General features: G+C 37.2%; 2 protein-coding genes across 6 annotated transcripts in view; one reads left to right on the top strand and one right to left on the bottom strand.

Annotated features, from left to right (window-relative positions):
• LOC139971481 (lysosomal proton-coupled steroid conjugate and bile acid symporter SLC46A3-like) overlaps window positions 1-4,579 on the bottom strand; it is a 5,913-nt gene extending 1,334 nt beyond the window's left edge. Inside the window, exons 1-5 of the mRNA XM_071977995.1 lie at window positions 3,483-4,579; window positions 3,071-3,159; window positions 2,355-2,520; window positions 1,862-1,945; window positions 1,087-1,246 (exon numbers count right to left, since the gene is read on the bottom strand). Coding sequence (XP_071834096.1) covers window positions 1,087-1,246; window positions 1,862-1,945; window positions 2,355-2,520; window positions 3,071-3,159; window positions 3,483-4,293 — 1,310 coding nt within the window. The 5' untranslated portion in view covers window positions 4,294-4,579. The remainder of the gene's footprint in view (window positions 1-1,086; window positions 1,247-1,861; window positions 1,946-2,354; window positions 2,521-3,070; window positions 3,160-3,482) is intronic.
• A 3,605-nt stretch (window positions 4,580-8,184) lies between these two features.
• Window positions 8,185-22,388, top strand: LOC139971478 (atypical kinase COQ8B, mitochondrial-like). 5 transcript variants are annotated; one of them, XM_071977988.1, is made up of 15 exons: window positions 8,185-8,281; window positions 9,482-9,675; window positions 10,196-10,606; window positions 10,987-11,053; window positions 11,635-11,700; window positions 11,862-11,993; window positions 12,785-12,870; window positions 13,250-13,390; window positions 15,422-15,503; window positions 15,997-16,090; window positions 16,741-16,882; window positions 17,702-17,809; window positions 19,321-19,386; window positions 19,722-19,808; window positions 20,793-22,388. In XM_071977988.1, the coding sequence occupies exons 1-15, from the start codon at window positions 8,200-8,202 to the stop codon at window positions 21,066-21,068; spliced, it is 2,034 nt and encodes a 677-aa protein (XP_071834089.1). In that variant the 5' UTR covers window positions 8,185-8,199; the 3' UTR covers window positions 21,069-22,388. The 5 variants fall into 5 exon arrangements, with proteins under 5 accessions (XP_071834089.1, XP_071834090.1, XP_071834093.1 ...); XM_071977989.1 differs by having other exon boundaries at window positions 8,258-8,281; window positions 9,487-9,675; XM_071977992.1 differs by lacking the exon at window positions 8,185-8,281 and adding an exon at window positions 8,377-8,552 and having other exon boundaries at window positions 9,487-9,675.
• The last annotated feature ends 17 nt before the right edge of the window (window positions 22,389-22,405 follow it).

The raw sequence follows: 22,405 nt of genomic DNA, 5'->3' as shown, positions 1-22,405 counted from the left end.
CTGACCTATTCTAAAAATAAACCATACCGATTTGATACTTGCCGGTACTATAGGGAACAAGGGTCGACCTATAACCTTTATGTGACTTGAATTGGGACAACTCGTTTAGAATGACTCAAATGTTTTATAGAGCAATTTCATTTTAGTCAGGCCTTTCAAAAAGGCATTTGAAGTCAGGTATAAACCAGTGTAATATGTAATGTTATTAACAAGTTTCCAGCTCTTGTGCCAGGCGTGAAACTTCCCCCGTTAGTTAATCCAGAGACACTGATGCGACATTGTCTACCTCTTCAGGAGTCTTCCAAGCTTTGCATAGCGCAATGCTCTTCGAAGATTAACAAACCGGTTCAAAGCATTGCGAACTGGTAAAACATCGGATTGTGTGGGATTGGGAGTCAACATTTGTCAATAACCCACAAGTATCGTTCGCTTCTCGACGAAAATCACACAGATATTGTCCTGTGTCTATCATGCGTGGCATTGCGTTGTATTTTGCTTTACACAGCAGAAATAACTGCGCTGCTTTCACGCTACAGCAAGAGGGTTTAACACTAGCTCAGAGTAGGATAACAGCTTCAAAATTCGCTAATGTGATTGGTCTATTTAATGCCGGTATTAATTCTATTTAATACCGGCATATGAAGCTACATGATGATTGGCTGGGAATTAATGCCGGTATTAAATAGAATTATTACCGGTAATAATGTTAGTTCATACGGACATTAAATCAGCAACTATTTCCCATATGGCCTACCATACCATGGCCTACCATACACGTCAGTTGAAATTTCTAACATAAATGTTCTTGCAGGCTTGGAAAGTGACGAATTTAGTGTGTAAGCCAATGGAGCAATTAATTGTGGTGTACGACACATTGTAGAGGGCAACACCACCTAAATGCCATATTGAAGTTACCTGGAGAGAGTTGGTTTTCATCTTACATATTATTGTAGAAACGTCAACGTAAATATCGCATTGATAAACATATCATTGCACTTACGACACAAATACTAACAAAGACACGCTCGTTTTGTTTTAATTCATAGTGATCGCTTTTACTTGATTCTATTAAACAACAATACTCACCGCAATAGTAGGACTACGGCCATCAGAGCAGATGCATGGATTATAAAGACAAGCCCTGGGTTACCGGAAGTGACGGAAGAGGAATACAGCTGGTTGTAAAATGACGAAATCATTGGAGCTAAGAATGTCGTTATGAATGATGTAAATGCCGTATACGATCCTGAATACGAAGAGAGAGAGAGAGAGAGAGGTGGAGAGCCAAAAGGAAATATTTGATACAACCACTGAGTTTGATCTATAATTACATCTTTTACGCTCATACCAACAAACCAACAAACCACCAGTTATTTCTATTACATTGTTACATTTCAAAGTCGGATTCTATAAAATGGATATATATATATTGGCTACTTTTGTAGCAAATTAATCCTCCTTAGAGAGTCTGCATGGGCATGAACATCAAACCATGTTTACGTATAACTGGTTCAGCTTTAGCCACTGGCAGTCCTCGATAATGTGAACAATGTAACACCAAAGCTCGTTAATAACATTGGGAGTGTATTCATGTTAAGTGGCGGAGACAGGTTTTCTCAGAAGTTGTGGCCTGAAGGTAAGTATCTAGTGGAAATTATTAGTGAAATAGCAGTGCATATTAAACACCGGTAAAAGTAAACATATCTACGCGCAGAGCGCTTAAGGTTTTTCATGATGTATCTTAATTGTTTTGAACAATATTATTTTGTAGCTTATTGTTTAAGTGCCAGACACATTTCAGAAGGGGGACGCCTCAACCTGCGGTTAGCCTCTTTGGATCTACGTGTGAAACTGATCATACCTTTTTTGTCTGAAGACACCAGTTTTGATGTCAGAGATCCACCTGCTGATTGTGCCGGTCCGGCTAAGAAACAGAAAGGTATCGCTGGAAATAATAAAGAAAACATTATAATTAAAAATCAGATAAATTTCAATTGACAGTAAAATACATAGGCCTTCATGATTTAACATATATATTTTTTTCTTATTTCAGATGTTAAAATTAAAAATTGTTGCCATTGTGTGCGGTATAACCTAAATTACTGCATGGTGTCATTAAAATGGAACGATGTATACATAAATTAATAAACCGAACTAAATCAATTTTCTACATTTGTCTTTCATGACATCAGAAAGTGCATGTTTTTAACAAATGCCATTTCTGCTTTTAAAGGGATAAACAACAATCTATCTGTGTAATATTTGCAATTTTTTTTTTTACCCACAGTCCTATCTTTTGATAGAGATTTTGTATGCAAATATGCAATATGTTTGTATTTCAGTGATGTTCGTACCGAGCAAAAGCATAACACTACTGTTGGAGAAGGCTGTGATGAGGGCAACCACGATGTTCATTGACACTCCTATCTGCAGTATGGTGAAGTCCGTCTGTATATTTTGAGTTCCAATAAACTTGATGATTATGCCAGTCCCAAACACCTGACCAAGTACACCTGCAACCTAACAAGACAAAAATGGTATCGTTATCCTGGAGTATAGTTCAGTGGAGTGCAGTTCAATATTTAAAAAAAAAAAACCCTCAGCCATTTGTGTGCAAGAGAGTGAAATTACATAATAAACACCAACCATTAGTTGGAACCTTCATCTGAGTCCGTTCTATGCTACTTCTTCTTGGATAGTTCTACATATTAATTATAATGTTATTGTTTTGTTTTGAGTTGACAAATAGTGAACTCTCATTTATTATTTTCTTGAGAAATGTTCGATTTGTATGTAAAATTTAAAAATGCACAACAGTTGATACCAAATGAAATTATAACGAAATATTTGTTCGTTTAACGAAGCATGTCTCCACCGTGAGATCCAAGTTTTGCCCACCTACACTACAATATGATTATATTTAGTCACCCAACATTTACTGTAATTTGTCGACAAACATAGTCAAGGCACTATACTACTACAACTTACACGTGGTGGTGACTGCCACGGTTAACTATCCTTACCCCTTTTCATCTGCATTCACAATTTTACCCGATAATGATTGTATTACCTGTTTAGCCGCTGCATAAAAACCGAAAGCGTTGGAAGTCCAATTGAAAGGGGGTCGATTTGTGTACAACATCATCAACGAACCTTCACCTATAGTGTGTATAGAAGGAAGCCAAAATGGTAACAATTTCCTGCTTAACGCAATAATAATATATATATAAAAAGAACATTATTATAAAAACGAAACTTTGAGACCCAACACACTCTTCCTCTCACCTCCATCACCACGTGCTCGAGCTTACATTTCCCGTCTCGGGTTAGTCCCTTGGCTTCAGTTCTGACCCCCCCCCTCTCCCCCTCCCTATTCCGATAATGTATCTGCTCCGTTGAAAGTGTATGCCTTACAAAGTCACCGTACGTTACGCACGTAGAGAAATATATATAATGGAACCCGAAATAATGTATATACTTACACATAATGAAGGCCATGTTCACGACATCACTGAACACTAAAGGCAGTAGTCTCTTCCGGTTTCCTGTGTTATCCTGGAATAGGACGCTGGCTCCAGATTTTATTTCCGACAAAATACTTTTCGTTTGATCATCCTTTTTAGGAGGAAGAACATCTTTGACAAAGAATGCCACAAACAGTAACGCAATGAGCTCAGCACAGAAACTAAAAAGTAGGACGACTTGAAAACCGAAAGTCGATTCAAGAAAACCGGCAGATAGAGTTCCCACCATTGCTCCTATCCCCATAAAAGGAAACACTGTACTCAGCGTGGCAGTCCTCTCTTCTGCTGGTGTGACGTCAGTGATGTAGTTTGTCACGGTACCGATAAATGACATGATCCCGCCGGTGACACCAGTTGCAAGACCTCCAAGGACGACTATAACTACTGACATCTCGGCAAGGGTAGATTGATACCACACCGATAATGTGAACAATGTCACACCAAAGCTCGTTAATAACATGATTTTCCTCCTGCCGAATTGATCACTCGCTGCACCGAGGATTAAAGTCGAAAAAGCGCTAGGTAAACCTAAAGATATCATTTGTAACATAATGAATTTCGACGCTTCTACTTGTACGCCATCTTGAACGGTCGGATGTGAGCTCATATCCTTACAAGTGTCTTCGTCGTGTTCGTTTATGCATATTTTGTACAATATCATATTCTGTCCGACGAATTGTTGCAGCATCATTCCAAACATGAAGAAGAAAAGTGTCAAGTGAACAGACCACTTTGTGAGGACTCCATCTCCTGGTGCAGATAATGCCATGTTTCCTGTCAGTTTATGGGGTCCCCTTCTCAACTTTATCAAAGCAAAGTTTGAAAATCAGAATATACAAATTAATGACTGTTGTAGCGAATGCCGATTTGATATTGATGTGCGTGTAGTTGAACCTATACTGGTAAAGCACGAATTTTGTCTCAAACGCAAACAAATCCTAAAGTTCCATTTAATATGATTTAAAGAAGCAAAAAAAAGGACACCATTTTAAGACCACATCACTGTGCTGCTAGTTAATCAGCAGTTACGTTTGTGCAGACGTTTGCATGCGGGGTTTGACTTATATATATATATAACAACCCTGACCGCAGGTCCATTGTAGCTATTTACGACAACAATGTTAATGACGGATAAACCCGCATGTCATGAGTGCTGTTGAAGAATAGCGCCATTATTCGTAAGGACCCTAATCAACTTCAAGTATAGGAAGCGACTGCTTGAAAGTTAAAATTTATACCGGTATAGAAGCTTAGAGGTATTATATTAGTTTCTGATTACCTACAGATTTTTCTTCTTCTTTTCAACATCAGTCGCTATTAAAAAAAAATGTTTATCGTCTATTCAATACACTTTGGTGGATGTATTAAAACGGAAAGTATTTTTACGAACAAGAAATCCAACGTCCAAACTTCGACTGACTGAAGAATTAACCCGGGACGTCTATAGTGCTACCGTTACAAATAGTACAATGTATGGCTATAGGCTTCTGTATATATATGCGCAGTTGCTGTATAGACCATGTACTCAAAGAACTTAGTTATACATATGTTGTTATAGCATCCGTTTTCTTCGAGGGTATATTTCATCTCTGCAATGGCAATTCAACTATCAGGCTTTTACAGGATCAATATTTGGGTTTTACCTTCCCTTTAAATGTTTCTAGAAGTCAAGAAGAAATTGAGATATTTTAACTATCTTTTCATTTACCTCAAACTTTTTAACGGTTTTAGCAATCGTGAAGGAGCATTTGATGCGGATCTTGAAAAATAGTTTTTTGTTGATATGTTTCCTAATTTTCACGTTTTATATTAAATGGAAATGAAAATATCACCAAACGAAAATTATTGAGCTCCCCCCCCCTCACTTCAACCCCGTCTCCCTAACGTCCTCGATGTATATGTTAACATTGCAGGCTCTCCTCGTACAATTGCTATACCATCATGCTCTTTGCATGTTTTCGGAACGTATGAAGGGACCCCACCATCCATTTGTTGGTAGTGTCTAAAGTGGCCCGCCTATACTCTATATAGAGTCATTCAGGAAAAGTGCCGAAAAGCAACAGGAGAACATCTTTTTCGAAATGTTATCAAACTGAATCACGATTTTATTTTGGGTGTTTGTGGCTTGCATGTCAGAGTACATCATGAATGGAAGAAAATGAATGCGAAAATTGGTTCAATTGAGGCAATGTTAGACCACTTAAGGCCTCCAAGGAGCAGCGTACGAAAACTGTTTACTATAGCAGAAAGGTTTGTTTACATAGGGAGCTGGAACTCTCTAATTTACTAGTCACGGAAACCAGTGGCTGCGGAACCAGGGGGGGGGGGCTTGGGGGGGGGGCTCAGCCCCCCCCCCATAAAAAAGTTGAGGGGGCAAATGCATGGTAAGCCCCCCAATATTTACCAAGGCTCCGAAACGTGCATCTGCCCATTTTTCAATGCATACTTGTCGATCTGTCAGATGCACACGTATACTATATAGGTGTAATAATTTTAGTAAATGCTGGGGGACCCTCGGCCCGTCCCCTGGCTATAGACCACATTGATTGTCTGTATCATGCCTCATCGAATATTAGTGTTTTAAATAAGAGTGTAATAAGCTAAACGTTACACTCATCAAAATTTGCGTTTACACTACGAGTACACGCAAGGCGTGGAACATGGCTCTATGTTTAAACGCAATCAATTATTAAACGAACAAAAACACAATATTAGCATTTCACCTGTACTGTATAGGGTACATGCATTCGTGACAGTGCTTGGTTCATAGAAATTTGTTGGCAACTGCACATGATTTTGGAATCACCCATTTGTTGACATTAACAAATGCTTTCTTTTTTTTAAAACACTCGGGAAGTGCCGTTTCCGGCCATCTGGGGGTTTGAAAACCCAAAATTTTCTTTTACGCTCCGCGCCAACCGATGGTGGCGCTCCGCTTAGATAGTCTCCAAACATTAGCCCCCCACCCAATAATTTTCCCGTTCCGCCGCGCCTGACGGAAACTTCGAGCTCACAGCTAACAATTTACCCTGGTCATGATACAGACGAATTGAGGTGCCATAAATGGTCACTGTATCAACTATCCAGCGAAGAGTGGGGTATAGCTAGTGAAAACTTCCAGTAGGACGTGGAGACCACAAAGTACTTTGACGATTTAGTGTGTAATAAGTCAATCAGCCAATTATATACTGTATGCTATACCAATGCAACGAACTAAGCCGATTTACTGCTGGCTTCAATCCTGTCATCTCATACATTGTGATAGTGTGATATTCGAAGGTAAAATCTCGAATTATTATATACCCTGACTATATAGTGTAGAATTATCCACCATAGAATTACGACCGAACGGTCCACTATAATTATAAAACCTTATAGGTTTCTGCCGCATGTGTCTCCATTACGTCGAACGTTTGAAGAAAAGTCACCCAAGATTGAGAACCTACCATGGCCTGCACGAAAACCAAACGATTTAATTGATCCACTGTGAATCCCAGTCCCCTCGAAGCTGAAAAAAAAATCACGAAAGTTCAGCAGTGTCTAACAAATATCCCACAAAAACTAATAAGGCAGAAAAATTCCAACTTTGAAGACAAAGCAGACAAAATGATAATATGCAAAGTCTACTGACACTTGGATGTTTACAATTGAGACCTTTTCGGGAAAAAACCCCAACAATCACAGCAAGTTAATAGGATTTAACCAACAGCGGGGGCTTATGGCATGGCAGGATTAAATGTGATTGTTGTGGTATTTGGCGCTCGCGCTTTTTCTCTCTCCCTAATTGTAAGTATATGTAAAATTGCTGGTATTTTAAAAGAGGCCTAACACAGTTTGCAGAATCAGTTATACAGCGGCTTGTCCATTTATAGATTAGAAAATAAATAAAAATGTGTGCTTCAGTTAATTGCGCATCAGTGTGGCAATAGCGCATGTTTGACATCATCGATATAGAGGGCCAAAATTATAACGTCCAAAGTCGGTAAATAAGGCAATTTAACCTGATATTTACCGTACGTTAAACGTACCGTTCGTGCGGAATACAGTAAAGAAAGAATTGGCCACCCAATTTATCCCACTCCTTCCCATCCATATACACCCGTTTGGAGGAAACATGATGCTTTGAAGGTCACATGTAAGTGCAAAGTTCTGACCGCAATAAGTAAGTTCCAAAATGACGTAACCTTGTGTATTTGTCTATTTAATCTAGCACACGTCACACGTCTGAGTCGAGCCGGAGCCGGAGACTTCGAGAGAAAATGTAATTTCTAAGTTCTTTACTAGCCATGATTTCTCAGTCTGCATAGTACCCCTAAATATCCTGTAGATTCTATGGAGATTATCAAAAGTTATTAAAATATATTCAGAGAGTCGTCCAACATGAGCCCAACACAAAAGCATTTTACTCTCTCCACTACTCTACCAATACCAGTACTCGAAATATATCTCCGATCTAGTAACCAAAACCTATAAATTTGACAAGCCTGAGAGACAACAATTAATTTACAACATGTCGTATTATCAGACAATACTAAAAACAGATGACGGTTACAAGACCATATGGTATCCGGGTTCATAGTTTAAGATATAGTTTAACCGCGCCTCTATCCATGCAGCTACCCACATATTTGATGACCCGATCATAATTCAATGTTCACAGATAAACATCATTATAATGAAGACAAGACACGTGGATATAAAGAGTTTCAATGACATGTGCGTACGAACTTTTGATTTACCTCACTTTGGTCTCAACCGTAAGCAAACATTTTGTCAATTTTAGCGTTCCTAAGTAAGATATGAATGTGATGTTAGTTCTTTGGATGTTACATAATATCTGTGATTTCGTAAACAAATAGGAAAGCATTGCGTTCGAGCTCACCTGTACATACATGTGCCAAGGCCAGGTTTTACTCAAAAGAGCTCGATAATGAACAAGTCTGACCATTTTATGATTCTACCTTTGTCCGTTTCTCGCGCGCCTTTAAGCTAAGGCGTTCGTGTGTGTATTTCTCCTCATTTCCGTTTGTAAGTAACCTCGGCACTAGTCTTAAGATGTGGAATGGGCTATGCGTGTTATTATTTGACCTGGCTATTTACAGCGCACTGTACTTTGTGTAGGCCTAGGCCTGTTACTATGTTAGGCTTTACTCACGGACAGACACTCTCATGACGTTCTGAATGCTATGTCACGATGTTACCTAGGCTATATATTATAGTGCAGCATACGATGTGATCGGCTGTGCTCAAAACGTACTGGCTCAAGGCTACTGTACGTCAGGCCTACCAGAATTAAGCCTAGATCTATGCCATCAAATTTGTCCAACCAATTTATGTGAACTAGGCTACTCTATCTATGTCAATGAAAATCACAGGTTTGCATCATCTGTATTCTGTGATCAATCAAGAACTATTATAGAACAAGTGCTCATTATATTTCTTAGGCCCCATTTTCCTATATATGTTTACAGTTTATTCTTACTGAAAATGACAGTTTTACTGCTGACTACAGTAGGCTACTAAATACGGGAGATGAATGACCAATACTGCACTAACCCACCGTGATCTTGTAGTTCTACGTGTATGCACAGCTAACCCATTTGCATTCATTTATGAATCATGTGGCAATCACAAAAGTTACTTTTTAACAATAGGGGTCTCAACTTGTTCAACCAAGTCCTTCACTAAGACATTTCTCCTATTTAAAGTAAGGTACATATATGTACCTTACAATGTACAATAAGAGAACTAAGCAATTGAGTGAGAAGAGTAATCAACATGTCTCGTATTTCCTTATAGACATTTTTTTCTTCAAGTTTTAACTTTTCATTTATTATCTTGGTGCATGTTCCTTAACTGGCAGTTAATGGTGCTTTTAAACTCTTACAAATGTATTTCCATTAACAAAAATGCTTTGGACAAAACATAGTTACATAATTTCCTTTCACTCTCCGAAGAAAAGGTCATGGCTCAAACAAGGTACAAAGATTGCCTGAAAATGGCTAATGGATTTGGCCTTGTAGCCAAAGCATTTGCTGATTTTCAGTGTACTGAGATGAAACAAGTATGGAACAATTCCAGTATCAGAGCAGCTGTTCAAGAACTTCAGTTTCAAGCAGAGGAAAAACTCAGTGACTCATTCATGACTGAGGTAAATCATTTTATTAGCATAAAAAGTTAAAAGCTCAGTCACACACAAAGTTACACTAAAACGCATGTGTAAAAGTCGGATGGGCTGCAAGCATTTTGTAAGAAATACTGTACTTAGAAGTAGTAAATTCATATTGAATGAAGAAAGAACATATTCTAAGTATGCTGGTGAAGTTTGCATTGAGTTCCTACAAAAAATTAACCTTGAAGTAATAGGCGTGATGCACATTGACGAAACCTTGTCATTTCATTTTATCATTTAAAAATTTTACATAGTTTTCTATAGTACTTAATAGGACCACATCTAATTGTGAATACACTACAGTCATGGATATAATGTTTGTTTCACATCCCTTCTAAGTACATTTGGAATTCTTTCCAATCATATGTCAAAACAAAAGAGCTGAACCCCCACCCCCCCCAAAAAAAAACGTTTTGTTGTCAGCATTGAAGTTGCACATGTTATGAATGTTTAGAAATATCTGTCAGATTGTTTTTCCGTCTTCCTTTGATCCTCTCAGCCAAAGAGTGACTTCCTCAATCGTTGGGAGGCTGCAACAGGAGGTCCAATAGATGAGGATTGGCCAGAGACCATGGGTGTCACTGGCATGGATGAAGCACAAACTATCACTCCCTCGGAAGAACCATCGCCACATATAGCCAATGCAACCAGTAACAGGAAGAGTAATGGTGTTAACATCAAAGCTAAAACTGCCAACAATCAGGCTAAAAGAGACTTTCACTCTGTTGCTAGGCAACACAGGCCTTACGTGTCTTATATAGAACTGGTACGTAGGTTTCACTATGACTCTTCCGCTTCGCCGGTATCGGCTGAGGAACTTCAAAAAGCCCAGGGAAAGTTGCAAATGTCTGGAGATTCCCCTAAGCAACCTCCAAAGGTGCAGAAGTTAAGGAAGAGGATCAAGCCTAAAGTACGTTTTTTTCCTTTTATTTTATAAATTACAAAATTTGTTTGGTACTTTATAGTTTTCTCTTTAATATTGCTCAGTGGTATTTCATATGATGCTTTGGTGATGTATCATGAACTTTTTTTTTATAATGAATTTCTATACATGCTGTCGTCTTTGTAAATATTGTAACCATTCTCAGCCTCTTGTCTTTTGAAGTATTGCTGTTTCAAAATCTTACTATCAAAAAATATGTATATTTACTAGTAAAACTATTGCATCTATGATAACATTTACTGTGACGTTGTGCAAGAATTTGATAAATGCTCTTCATGCTGATCCAGTGATTGCACAGTAGAAAATATTTGAAATTTGAATTATGCATTGAATTTTCATTTAAATAGCTCAGTGAGCAAGCAAAAGAAAGGACTGTTCCTTCATCCAGGATAGAGAGGGTGATAAACTTTGGTGGTGAGTAGATTGATTATTGGATCTTGTTGCTATGTAGTCTGTAAAACAGTCTGATGTGTGTCATAATCTGTAGCAGTATGCTGTTCAGTAGAATGTTGTATTGTGGTTACCATGGCATCATGCATAGCTAGCTACTGCTTGGTCAGCCTTATTAATTGAAATATTAAAGCTGTTAATGTCATATTTGAAAAAAATCATATTTGAATAGTCATGTAGCTGTTATCCTGATATGTTTCATAAATACCCTTTCATGGTTCACAGAACTAAACACAATTGAGTTCTTTACATGTGAAGTGAATGTTTAAATATGCATCTATTGCAACTCCCTTGTTCCTAGTCCCATGTAGCATGGTAGGTGACAGCCATCTCTCATGATCAACATAAGATAAATATACTGTATGTTATATTAATTAATGTGTGTCATGTGTGAATAAGGTGTTGATTCCCAGCTAAATGGTAGAATGGTACAGAATTATATAATTTGTTTTTGTTTACATTCTGTTTTGATTAAATTCACCATGTAACCACTGTTCTATCATTTTGAACTGTTGTTTTCTTCTTTTTTGTTTCTTTCTCTCAAGGTCTGGCAGCTGGACTCGGCATCGGTGCCATCGCAGAGAAAACAAGAAGAGCATTTGGCTTGAAAGGTTTGGGATAATATATATATTTATCTAGAAAAACATAATTCAAGCTGACACATTACAAAATATAATAATATTAATGAACATCTTCTTGCCGTTTCGTATCATTTTTAGTTTCACATCTTAAATTGTCTAAGATTTACCTTTCTTAAACTTTACACTTGCAGATGGAAACAGTGCAAACTCACTTTTGGAAGGAAGCTTGCTACTGACAGAAGCAAATGCCGAGAGGATCGTTGAAACACTGTGCAGAGTCAGAGGTGCAGCCCTCAAGCTGGGACAGATGTTGAGCATACAGGGTTAGTACCCTCACAATTGTTTTACAGGGAGGGATCCATGACAACTTTATATAAGACCATTACAAGAGCAGCTGGTTTTTCATTCTGCCAAGCATAAAAAAAAATATATTTGTGAGGTTTCAGTAATGTCACAACAATGGATTCAAATACCAGAAAACAGTTGTGCCACTCTTCAGAATGACCTTTGCTCGCATCTACGCCTTCCCACACTTCAGTATATAGCATATATTAACCTACCCTGTTGTACGTTTAATGTAGGAAGTGAGTAGAGTCCTTACTGTCATTAAAACTGATCAAAGTAATAATTTAATAGTGATGGTATGAAACGTTGAACTAGTTTATACTGGAGTAAATTTGGCTACAAGTAGAATATAGTTTACTATATAATAAATATCTGTATGTACAGTATTTTGTTAAGACTGAAATGCGATTAGCTGCTTTTAAACAAAGATCTGAACATTATATTTCACACATTCTTGTAGGTAAGAAACATATAATAACAATGGCAAGGATGATGATGCGCTGTGACCTGTCTCATTTCATGACAAATTACCATGTAGTAAGAAACATAGCAACATTGTTTTGTGAGTTGGATGTTAGTCTAACGGTGATTCAACAATGTCAAGACGGATGAGTCAAACCTTGCAAGGTCGGCCACTTCCCAGCATTAAGATAATTGCTCAGCACACGGCTGGCCTCTATCACTCTCACAGCAGACAAATATGTAGCAGTAATTAGTTTACTTAATTAGTTAACTTAACTAGTTTTATTCTTCTCATACGGTTTCTCAGACAATACCATGATCAGCCCGGAACTACAGAAGATCTTCGAACGTGTGAGACAGAGCGCAGACTTCATGCCATCATGGCAGATGGAGGTAAGACTTATTTAATCTTCAAATCCTTTAATAATTTGCTCACCATTGGTAACAATTCATTTCTCATTTAGCCACATTGAGGTAGGTTCAATACCTGAATTATAACAATTACAAGTTAATTATTACTTTGACTAATTGATTATTTTATTAACTAATCCCACAAATCCAGCCAGTAAAGATTTGTTTTTATCATGTGTTTGTTTGTTTGTTTTTAACTTTGCATAAGTTTTACACAGACTAAAGTAGTAGTTAACATTACCAAAATCCTAGCTGGTTGACGATGAAAATACGTCAAACTAACCTAGAATGGTTTTGCAAAGCTGTCTCTTAATGGATATTTTTTTTATTTTTTTTTTTTTGCAACATCTCTCTTCAACAGAAAGTTTTACAGAAGGAACTAGGAGAGGATTGGAGGCAGAGTTTGGAATCTTTTGAAGAGAAACCTTTTGCGGCAGCTTCCATCGGTCAGGTCCACCTAGCAACCCTCAAAGATGGCAGAGAGGTAGCCATGAAAATACAGGTCAGTTTAGTAGCTCTATTTCCTTAACACCTCTATACTAGTTGTCAAAGAGAGAGAAAATAACCTGTTAACATACATAACTGCGAATCTACCGAAAAAAATGCACGTGTAGATAGATACATAAAAACAAGAGGGCCTGACCTTTAGAATCAAGCAGGATCTTCTAAAGGTGACCGTTGAAGAAGAAACAACGGGACCAACTCAGTTTTATATGTACAAAACTAGTTTTCTCAGACTGAGTTGTACAGACTAGCGCTGTGTTTGTGCATACTGATGCATCCGTTATGTTTGGACTTTTAATGTTATGCCATTAACAACCAGTCATTTTCGTTGCTAGTTCTTCTCAAAGAATGTGTGATGTTACTTCTTTTGTGCTTAACATTCCTGCTGTGTTGTGTTATATCGAAGGATTGTCAAACCTGCTGGTGGGCCAAATATAATGGCACTGTACAAATATGCTCAGCACAATGTGTGCTGTAGACCGTTTGGCGTACGAATGCCAGCAACAAATGCATTGTTTGCTGAGTTTGTGGCTTTGAAAAGATCATACACAGACAACACTAGGCTGTCTTTTAACGTTTTTGAGGACTGGACCAGTTGTTATCATCATCAATTAAAGTCATTGCATGATGTAAAAACTTCACAACATTTGTGGGGAACCCTGCAGAACTCTATTTTAGAGTTATATTAAAACTGGAACAGAAGATGATAATAATTTAGTCAGTAAGAATAATTAGTTGCTAATTGTTCACTGGTTGAAGTGAATGGTTCATATCATTTATTTAAGGGATCCTTGCACCAGCCAAAAATATTGGAACAAACATCAAGAATGCTTCTGAGATGAGCACATTTGTAAATTAATGTTGGTCTATGTAATATCGATGTGGGTACTTCAGTGATGTGAAAATGTTTGTAAGACTTGCACAACCACTTTTGATGCAAATATCATGGCAAAATAATACCTAGTCCCAGATTTATAATAGAATCTGTTGTGTTTTATCACTTCCCATAGACTTCTACTAACATTCTGCAATTCTGTAAATGGAATTAAGCTATCTGGCAATTGATTCTGACCCCCATATCTCCGCCCACCCCCCTCCCCTGCACCCAACGGATTTCAATCTTTGACACATAAGTCGAAACCAAAGATAGTAAATACCAAACAACCCTCTCTAGTGAACAATTTATTTCTTTTAGCAGTGTTTTTTTTGAAATTCAACATGTTCAATTCCAGTTTATACCAAAATCTCACATCAATAGCTTTCTCGACTAGCCAACTGTTACTTTACAAAAACAGTGGAGTAAATGTCTAACAGTTGAAGACTTCTATGTAGTTTTAAGCTGTGTTTTCTACGCTACTATAACAAGTGCCCTGACGACAAAATGTTGAGGACCGAAATCAAAGTTCTTTAATCACTTCACTCATTAACCTTCACCTGGTGGAAATATCCAGGTGAGTGACTTTGTGTGACTGATTTTAATAATGTTATAGGCAATACTATGTGAGTTGGAAAAATTGCAGACTGAACTCTAAAATGCTGCTAGGATACACTGTAATTATGTGTTACATTGTTTACACCCCTCAGCGATTATCTCCAGATCCCTTAATCTTATTGTTACACCCTCAGAGATTATCTCCAACGCCCTTAATCCGATTGTTACACCCCTCAGAGATTATCAACACAGCCCTTAATCCTCTCATCACTTTTTCCGTCCCATCTTACCTCTCCTTGTTTGTGTGTATTTTTGCTCTGTTCGTTCCTCATTTGTCCAATGTAACTGTCAGACCAACTGTGTCTCTTTATTATGTGTTCTTATTTTCTTTTTAAGTTTCAGTTAAGCCTCTGAAGACGATCCTGCTAGCCCCTCTAACTTTAACAGTTTTACCCACACAGGCTTTTTGCAGAAGGTCAACAGTTTCCTAACAGTTTTTTTCTTCTCTCAATAATTAATGCAATTCGACTAGTCAGTGTTATCATTTTGTATTGTAAGAGACTAAAGGTTATTATTATATTGTTATCTCTCCATCAGTACCCTGGTGTCGCTGAAGGTATCGAAAGTGACATTAATAACTTAATGTCGGTGTTGAATGTCTGGAATGTTCTCCCTCCTGGTAAGTTCATTTATTTGTTTTTAATTTCATAATATGGATTTTTGTTTTTGTTTTAACCTTCTACTGTTGCACCAGATAACCCAATTATTCTTGCATTGCCTGTCAGGCATCTTTGTGATTATTGTCTTAATGGTAGTCGATGTATTTGCATAAATTTCTACAGTTTTATTTCTCACAAAGTTTTCTCAATAATAAGATCACATGCCCTTATGCACCTTTACATATTTTAGATGTAAATCGAATTTGGTAGAGGGCAAAAAATATGAAGCAAAAATTATGTGGTAGCTTATTTATCATCAACACCACTAACTGTTGAGAACATTACACTCATAAGTGTATGGATTGCATGCTTTGTACCTGTGTAAACACTGGGTAAACACTGTGTTAACATGTGTTAACATGTGTTAATTTTAAAGTATTGTTCCCCTTAACAGTTCTCTGTAATAAGATGAAGGATACCCTTTATTATATCTTTCTATTTTTCATAAACCAGGGCTGTATGCTGAGAATGCAATTGATGTCATGAAGATGGAACTTGGCTGGGAAGTAGATTACTACCGAGAAGCAGAATGCTCTGAAAAAATCAGGTAACTATATTATTGTATTAAACATGCATGTTGAGAAACTGAATCTTAAAGCTGCACTCTAAGATGAGGGGGGGGGGGTGGGAGGGGAGGACATGAATTTAATCTTGTGAGTGGGTCACAGTGAAATATTATACCCAATAAGCAGGCTTCATCTCCAGTAAAGGATGTTTTGAAGACCCACGATAAAAATGAAGTATCACATAACGATCCGCTACATAGGTATTGTCCATATATTATGATGCAGATGCTACCACAGATAGGGTATTTATGGAAGCTACCCAACGTATACATACTGTATTTCACGCTTTCCCTTCCATACATACCACAAAAGTCTTTCTTTTCAGCTGATTTATGGACGGATAAAATGTTATTTTGATATGAGGTTCAGTGAACTGCATTAAGAGTGTTTTGAAACCTTGCTTGCAACAGAAAAAACACTTTAAGTTGAAAATCAATTTCCAGGCATGATAAAGTCATGGAAAAGAGTAGACACATCAGAAGTCATGGAAACTAGAATGACTCTTTTAAATTGTCTCCACTTGAGTCTTGTCTGCTCCTGAAAATTTGCCAGAAACAGATGTAAAAGACATTTTCCATTGAACAGAGTCATGGAATTTGTTTCTCCCACTTGTTTAACTGTCTCTTCTCAGGAAACTCCTGACAGATGACGATGTGTTTTTCGTGCCAGAGGTAATATTTGACCTTTCGTCCAAACAAGTCCTAACCAGCGAATTCGTCGAAGGAATTTCGTTAGAGAAAGCAGCAGACCTGGATCAGGAAACCAGGAACTATGTGAGTTTGATTATAATCTTGATTGTATCTTTTACTCTATGGGAATGTGGGAATGGTTTAATAGAGTGACAAGGGTGAGGTGGGGTGAAGGAAACAAGTTTCCTTTGGGAAGAAGTTTTAACCATCATTATTATTAGTAAGTGGTGTTATTCACAAGACGTGAACATGAAATTCCAAACTACCAGACAAGCCTACATCTGAATCTGTAATGACAAGGTATCATTGTGTAATGATGAGAGAGAGAAAAAAGAAACAGCAATAAAGAAAAGAAAAAAGAAAAAGAAAATTTGGTTTACAATATTTTTATCAGAAAGATCAACTAATGATTAAGCAAGCAGGGTAATTATGATACTTATTTTCTTACATTGGTTTAACCATTGCCTATTATCGTTCAAAAAAAAATTTCAACTTGAATCCAGCCTCTGGGGATAATTTGCTAACACTAGTAGCCATCTACAAGAATACCTCTCAGGTCTCACACTGTAATAAGTTTGTTTTGACAATATGAGCAAAATTAAATATTTAAGCCTCGAGTTAATAGATGGTCATTTTGCTCATAATTCATTAGTGCTAGTAACCACCCTACAAGAATACCTCTCAGGTCTCACACTGTAAGAAGGTTGTATTGACAATATGAGTAATATTGAATATTTGAGCCTTGATTTAATAGATGGTCATTTTGCTCATATTCCTAATGTAAGAGCTTTGAAGTTTGGTCTATAATTGCTGCCATTCATGGAAAAGTTATCCTTATTTGAATCATCTCCTGCTACTGTTGCTGCTGCAATCATTTAAAAGTTGCTGTCACCTTTTCTTCAGATCTGTGAAAACATCCTGCGGCTATGTCTGACAGAGTTATACGAATGGCACATGATGCAGACAGACCCTAATTGGTCAAACTTTCTCTACAATCCAGAAACCAAGAAGGTGAGAAAGCCATATTCTTCACAATGTCCTGATTGTCGAGATCAAACTCTGCATTCAGAAAGTCTTTAAATCAGGGTTCTAATGGCGGTGAAAGGATCTGTATTCTGTTCTTTTTACTGCAGTCAAGTGTTAATGGTTTAGTACATGCAATATGTATACGTAGTTTTGTCACTAGGTAAAATGACCATTGCGATGCCTATGAAAGAAAATTTAGCAATGGCATATTAAATAAAAAAATTATAAAAGTTAAAAAAAAGTGTTTACCCTTGAGTTGCTAATGTACTACATTCAAAGAATATGATAGAAAATTTAGCAATGGCATATTAAGAACAAAGAAATTATAATTAAATTAAATTATAAGTAAAACAAAGCTTCCTCTTGAGTTGTTCATGCACTTCATCCAAAACAATATGCTAATTTTACGGGGGCAAGAAAGATGGTGACTTAGTAAGAAAGTCTTTTATGAGAGAACAAAAAACTGTTGACTTGCAATAATATAAGGGCATCCAATTAGAGTGAGCCATGAAAAAACAAAGAAAGCCCGTACTGATGGAAATGCACTATTGACTGAGAAAACCATGCAACAAATGTCTGGAATTCTTTCCAGTAGATAATGCCTTCCATCGACCTCACATACTGTATCTAGAAAACAGTCGTTAAGCACAGTGTCAAGGATCATTAGTGCACTTCCTTACTTCAGTAAGATAGGTGGAATGCAGTTTATCATTGATTAACTTATAACGACTAGTTTTAGTGTTGGTTATTTGCCATCTCATTTTATTTTTCAATTTCAAATTTATTTCTCATATGTTTGTACAAGATAAATACAATATAACGTAACAGTAAGAAGGTTAACATATGAAGGACACTAGAATAAACAGCAAGGCTGTTATCTCAGCTAGTGACCAAGTGTGTTTTTAAGCTTGTAAACAGAAGTAAAGACATTTTGTTGTTTCTTGTTCTTTGTCTTGCTTCCTTTCTTTCATTGTTCTTCTCTTCCGTTGCTTATATGGGAGTGTTCTACTTTTTTAAGCCCTGAGGCTTCCTTTCACCACTATGCATGTTGCTTCATTAATTATATATGTGTGTATTGATGTGTGTTGTTAGATCACAAATAAATGAAATGACCATGACCATGATAAAAAGAAGATACAAGTGAATCTGTGATCTACTAAGAAAGGCCCTGCTACAGAAAACAAATGATTGACCAAGAATAATACTAAGGCCTCCACATCAAGTGAGCTATGATAAACACTAAAGAAATATGAAAACATGATTTAATAAGGGAAGTTCCTGCAAGAGAAAATTAACTATAGGTGAACAATAACACCAGAGGCTTCTAAATCACATCAAGTGAGCTATGATAAACACAAGAACAAAAAGTAAATTGATTTATTGAGGAATTCCCTTCTCAAGGGAACACACTAATGACCTACAATAAACACCAGGGCCTCAATTTGAGAGATGTATGATATATTAATATTCATGTAGTTTATTTCTCTGAATTTCAGATCGCTCTTCTTGACTTTGGTGCAACTAGAATATATCCCAAGTCATTTGTGGATACTTATATGAAGGTGAGTACAACGTATCATTCTTGGATTGTTGGGGTCCCAAGTCATTTGTAAATACTCATATAAAGGTGAGTATCTAATTTTTGAAGCAGTTTCAGGTTATCTTACATATGGTGACATATCCTGATATCCTGAAGCATTAACTGGTCTTAAGTTTGTGATTATGATATAGTCACATTAGTTGAACGATGCATATTAAAACCTTTTTTTTTATTGAAGCGCGCACATACTAAAATGTTGTAAGGGGACTGTCAGCTTCCATCATTCCTGCACAATTATAGAATTGAAAGGGGAAAAAAAGAAGTCTTTGACCTTTTGACCTTCCTTTACTTTGACAGATCATCCGTGGTGCTTCAACAGGCAATAAAGATGCAGTGTTAGAAAACTCCATCAAACTTGGATTCCTGACTGGATATGAAACAAAGGTCAGTCATCTTAAGCCAGGCCTAGGTACAACGCCTCGACTCGATGCAAACTGACCCAGCTTGACTGTTGTGACCTAGTTTTCTATAGTCCTCAATATGCAAAGGTTTTCAAAACTAACCTTGACACACTGAACCACTGATGAGCTCATTCAAGGGCTGTTTTTAGTTAATGATCGTTGCTCGGATATGTCACATGCCTCATTATTTATCTCTGATTGGTTATATTTGTTGACACTGTGTAGTCCTAGTTGTGACCCAAGGTACACTGCCAACTGCCAGTCTGGCAAAACGCTACATGTTCGGTTTCCCTGACCGAATCTGACGTGATTCGAAACTCTAAATTCATGATCAGATGTAGTCTTTAGTACACGCACACTGCCTGACAATCCACTATTAAAGACAGACAAGTTCAGTCAAGCAGAAAAAAGGAAATATTGTTGTCATCTCTGGCTGTCATGAGAATTCAAATTGAACAGTAAATTTGCTACTGTTGATATAAATTGTTATTGAATATTTATGTTGCCATGCTGTGGAGTTGTTATAACTCAAGCAAGCCTTTTATCATCAGGCATGATCTCTAGCCTTTAGGGTGGTGAGATATCTTTCAGAAAAAAAGTGAAATGCTATTTTGATATGATTATCAATCGAACTATGCATTAAAACTTTAAAACGAAGGCGTGTCGTTTCTGCGACAAAAAAAGGTGTCCCAAGAACATATTTGATATGAAAATTAGATCTAAACTTATCCTGTGTAAAGCTGACAAAAAGAGAACAGAAAATATCGTAAGCTGGTAATCTTACTCAGCAAAATGTGGAAAAAAAGTCATCTTTCTGTAGAAAACTATACAAAGTCATCAAATTTTGTAATGTTTAGCAAACATTAACAGGAGAAGACTTTCCTACAAAGTTAATTTTTCTCTTTTGTTACTGTTTTGTCCTGTTTTTTTGGAAAACTCTCGTCTTTTGATTTTAATCCTGACACAGGTCATGCAGCAAGCTCACGTGGAAGCTGTGATGATACTTGGAGAACCGTTTGCTCTAGAAGGTGACTTTGACTTTGCCGTTCAGGACACCACCCGGAGGATACAGTTGCTCCTACCAGACATGGTGGATAATCGTCTCACCCCTCCACCGGAGGAAACTTACTCCCTCCACAGGAAGATGTCCGGGGCATTCTTACTCTGTGCCAAGTTGAGGGCTAATATACCGTGTAAGAGTCTCTTTGACAGGGTGTATGCTGACTACAAGTTTAGTGCATGAAGAAGTCGTGTTTGAGTTTCTGTCCCGATAGAAAACCACAGCTTCGGTTTTATAAACTGAAGGAATATTCATGGAAGTGCTTAGACACTGAGCATTGGGCTTCCTAAACTCAGGAATACACATGGGGTGCTCAAAAACGATATCTTTGTCACTTGAGTCAGTTGAGTTTGAGATGTTGGCAATGGAATGAACCACACACTCAGTAATATCTCAGAAATATGGATGTGAAGTCATTGTTCATGATGTAGCTATCTGAAGTTATTTTTAGAGTCAGCCTTTATCTAGGTTTATGTCAAGTGTAAATGGGAATGGGAAGACAGGGTAGGGTGGAGGGTGGTCTCTTGCTTAGATCAATGAATGAGATACAGTAACTGGGAAGTAAATTTAATTATTGCCAGGACTTTCCACATCATGTTTGAGCATCTGCGGGTCACACCTCTGCTATAATAGACTTCCTCGTGTACTTTAAGTGAAGGTAACTACCTCAACTTGTAACCAGCTTATTTCTGCATGCGTGAAAGATACATTGTCAAAAGTCATGTAATGGTCGGCATAAAGTAGACGTTTGCCTCTGGGTCTGCAATTTTACCAAACCTACCATTTACAGTAAATAAGAATACGATATATCAAACTAGTCATATTTCAATTCCTTAGGAGTTGTAAATCATGTTTTCTTTACTGTAGTAATGTCAAGGGGACTCATAAAACCTAGGGAGTTGTTAAACATGTTGTTCCTTTACTGTAGCAGTATTAAAGGGGCTCATAACACTTAGGACTTTTAAATCATGTTCTTTCCTTACTGTAGCAGTATTAAGGGGACTCATAACCCTTAGGAGTTGTGAAACGTGTTCTTTACTTACTGTAGCAGTATTAAGGAGACTCATCTACTGAATCTTTGAGAGCTGACAGAATATGTTGAGGGCTTCTTCAAGTACTGATGTCTACACTTGCTCTGCTCATAATTTTTACCAAAAACTCTGATGTGCATGTCTCATTGAGAAGAACAGTCTTTAGTAAAACTTTAAGATTTGTACATTTCGTATCATGGATAAAATGAACTCATTAGCGTTCCATAAATTTTGGAATATATTTTGCATTCCTTTATATGATGTGACATTACCACTTGACATGCTGACTGGCGCCCTCGTTAAGAGATATTTGAAACAGCCCTGTCCATGTTACATTCGGTACTTCAGTTTGTCGGATAAGATATTTGGCTTTAATGTTAATGAAATTTGTATGAGATTTTTAAATCCTTTGTGGATTGATGATGTTTATAAAGAGTGATTTACAAAAATAGAAAGAATTATGAAATCCAAATATTTTGATTTGAAATT

Source organism: Apostichopus japonicus, chromosome 8, assembly GCF_037975245.1.
Source record: "Apostichopus japonicus isolate 1M-3 chromosome 8, ASM3797524v1, whole genome shotgun sequence".
NCBI classification, from domain to species: domain Eukaryota; kingdom Metazoa; phylum Echinodermata; class Holothuroidea; order Aspidochirotida; family Stichopodidae; genus Apostichopus; species Apostichopus japonicus.
Note: the sequence above shows the minus strand (reverse complement) of the source record. Positions and strands in the feature narration are given on the sequence as shown.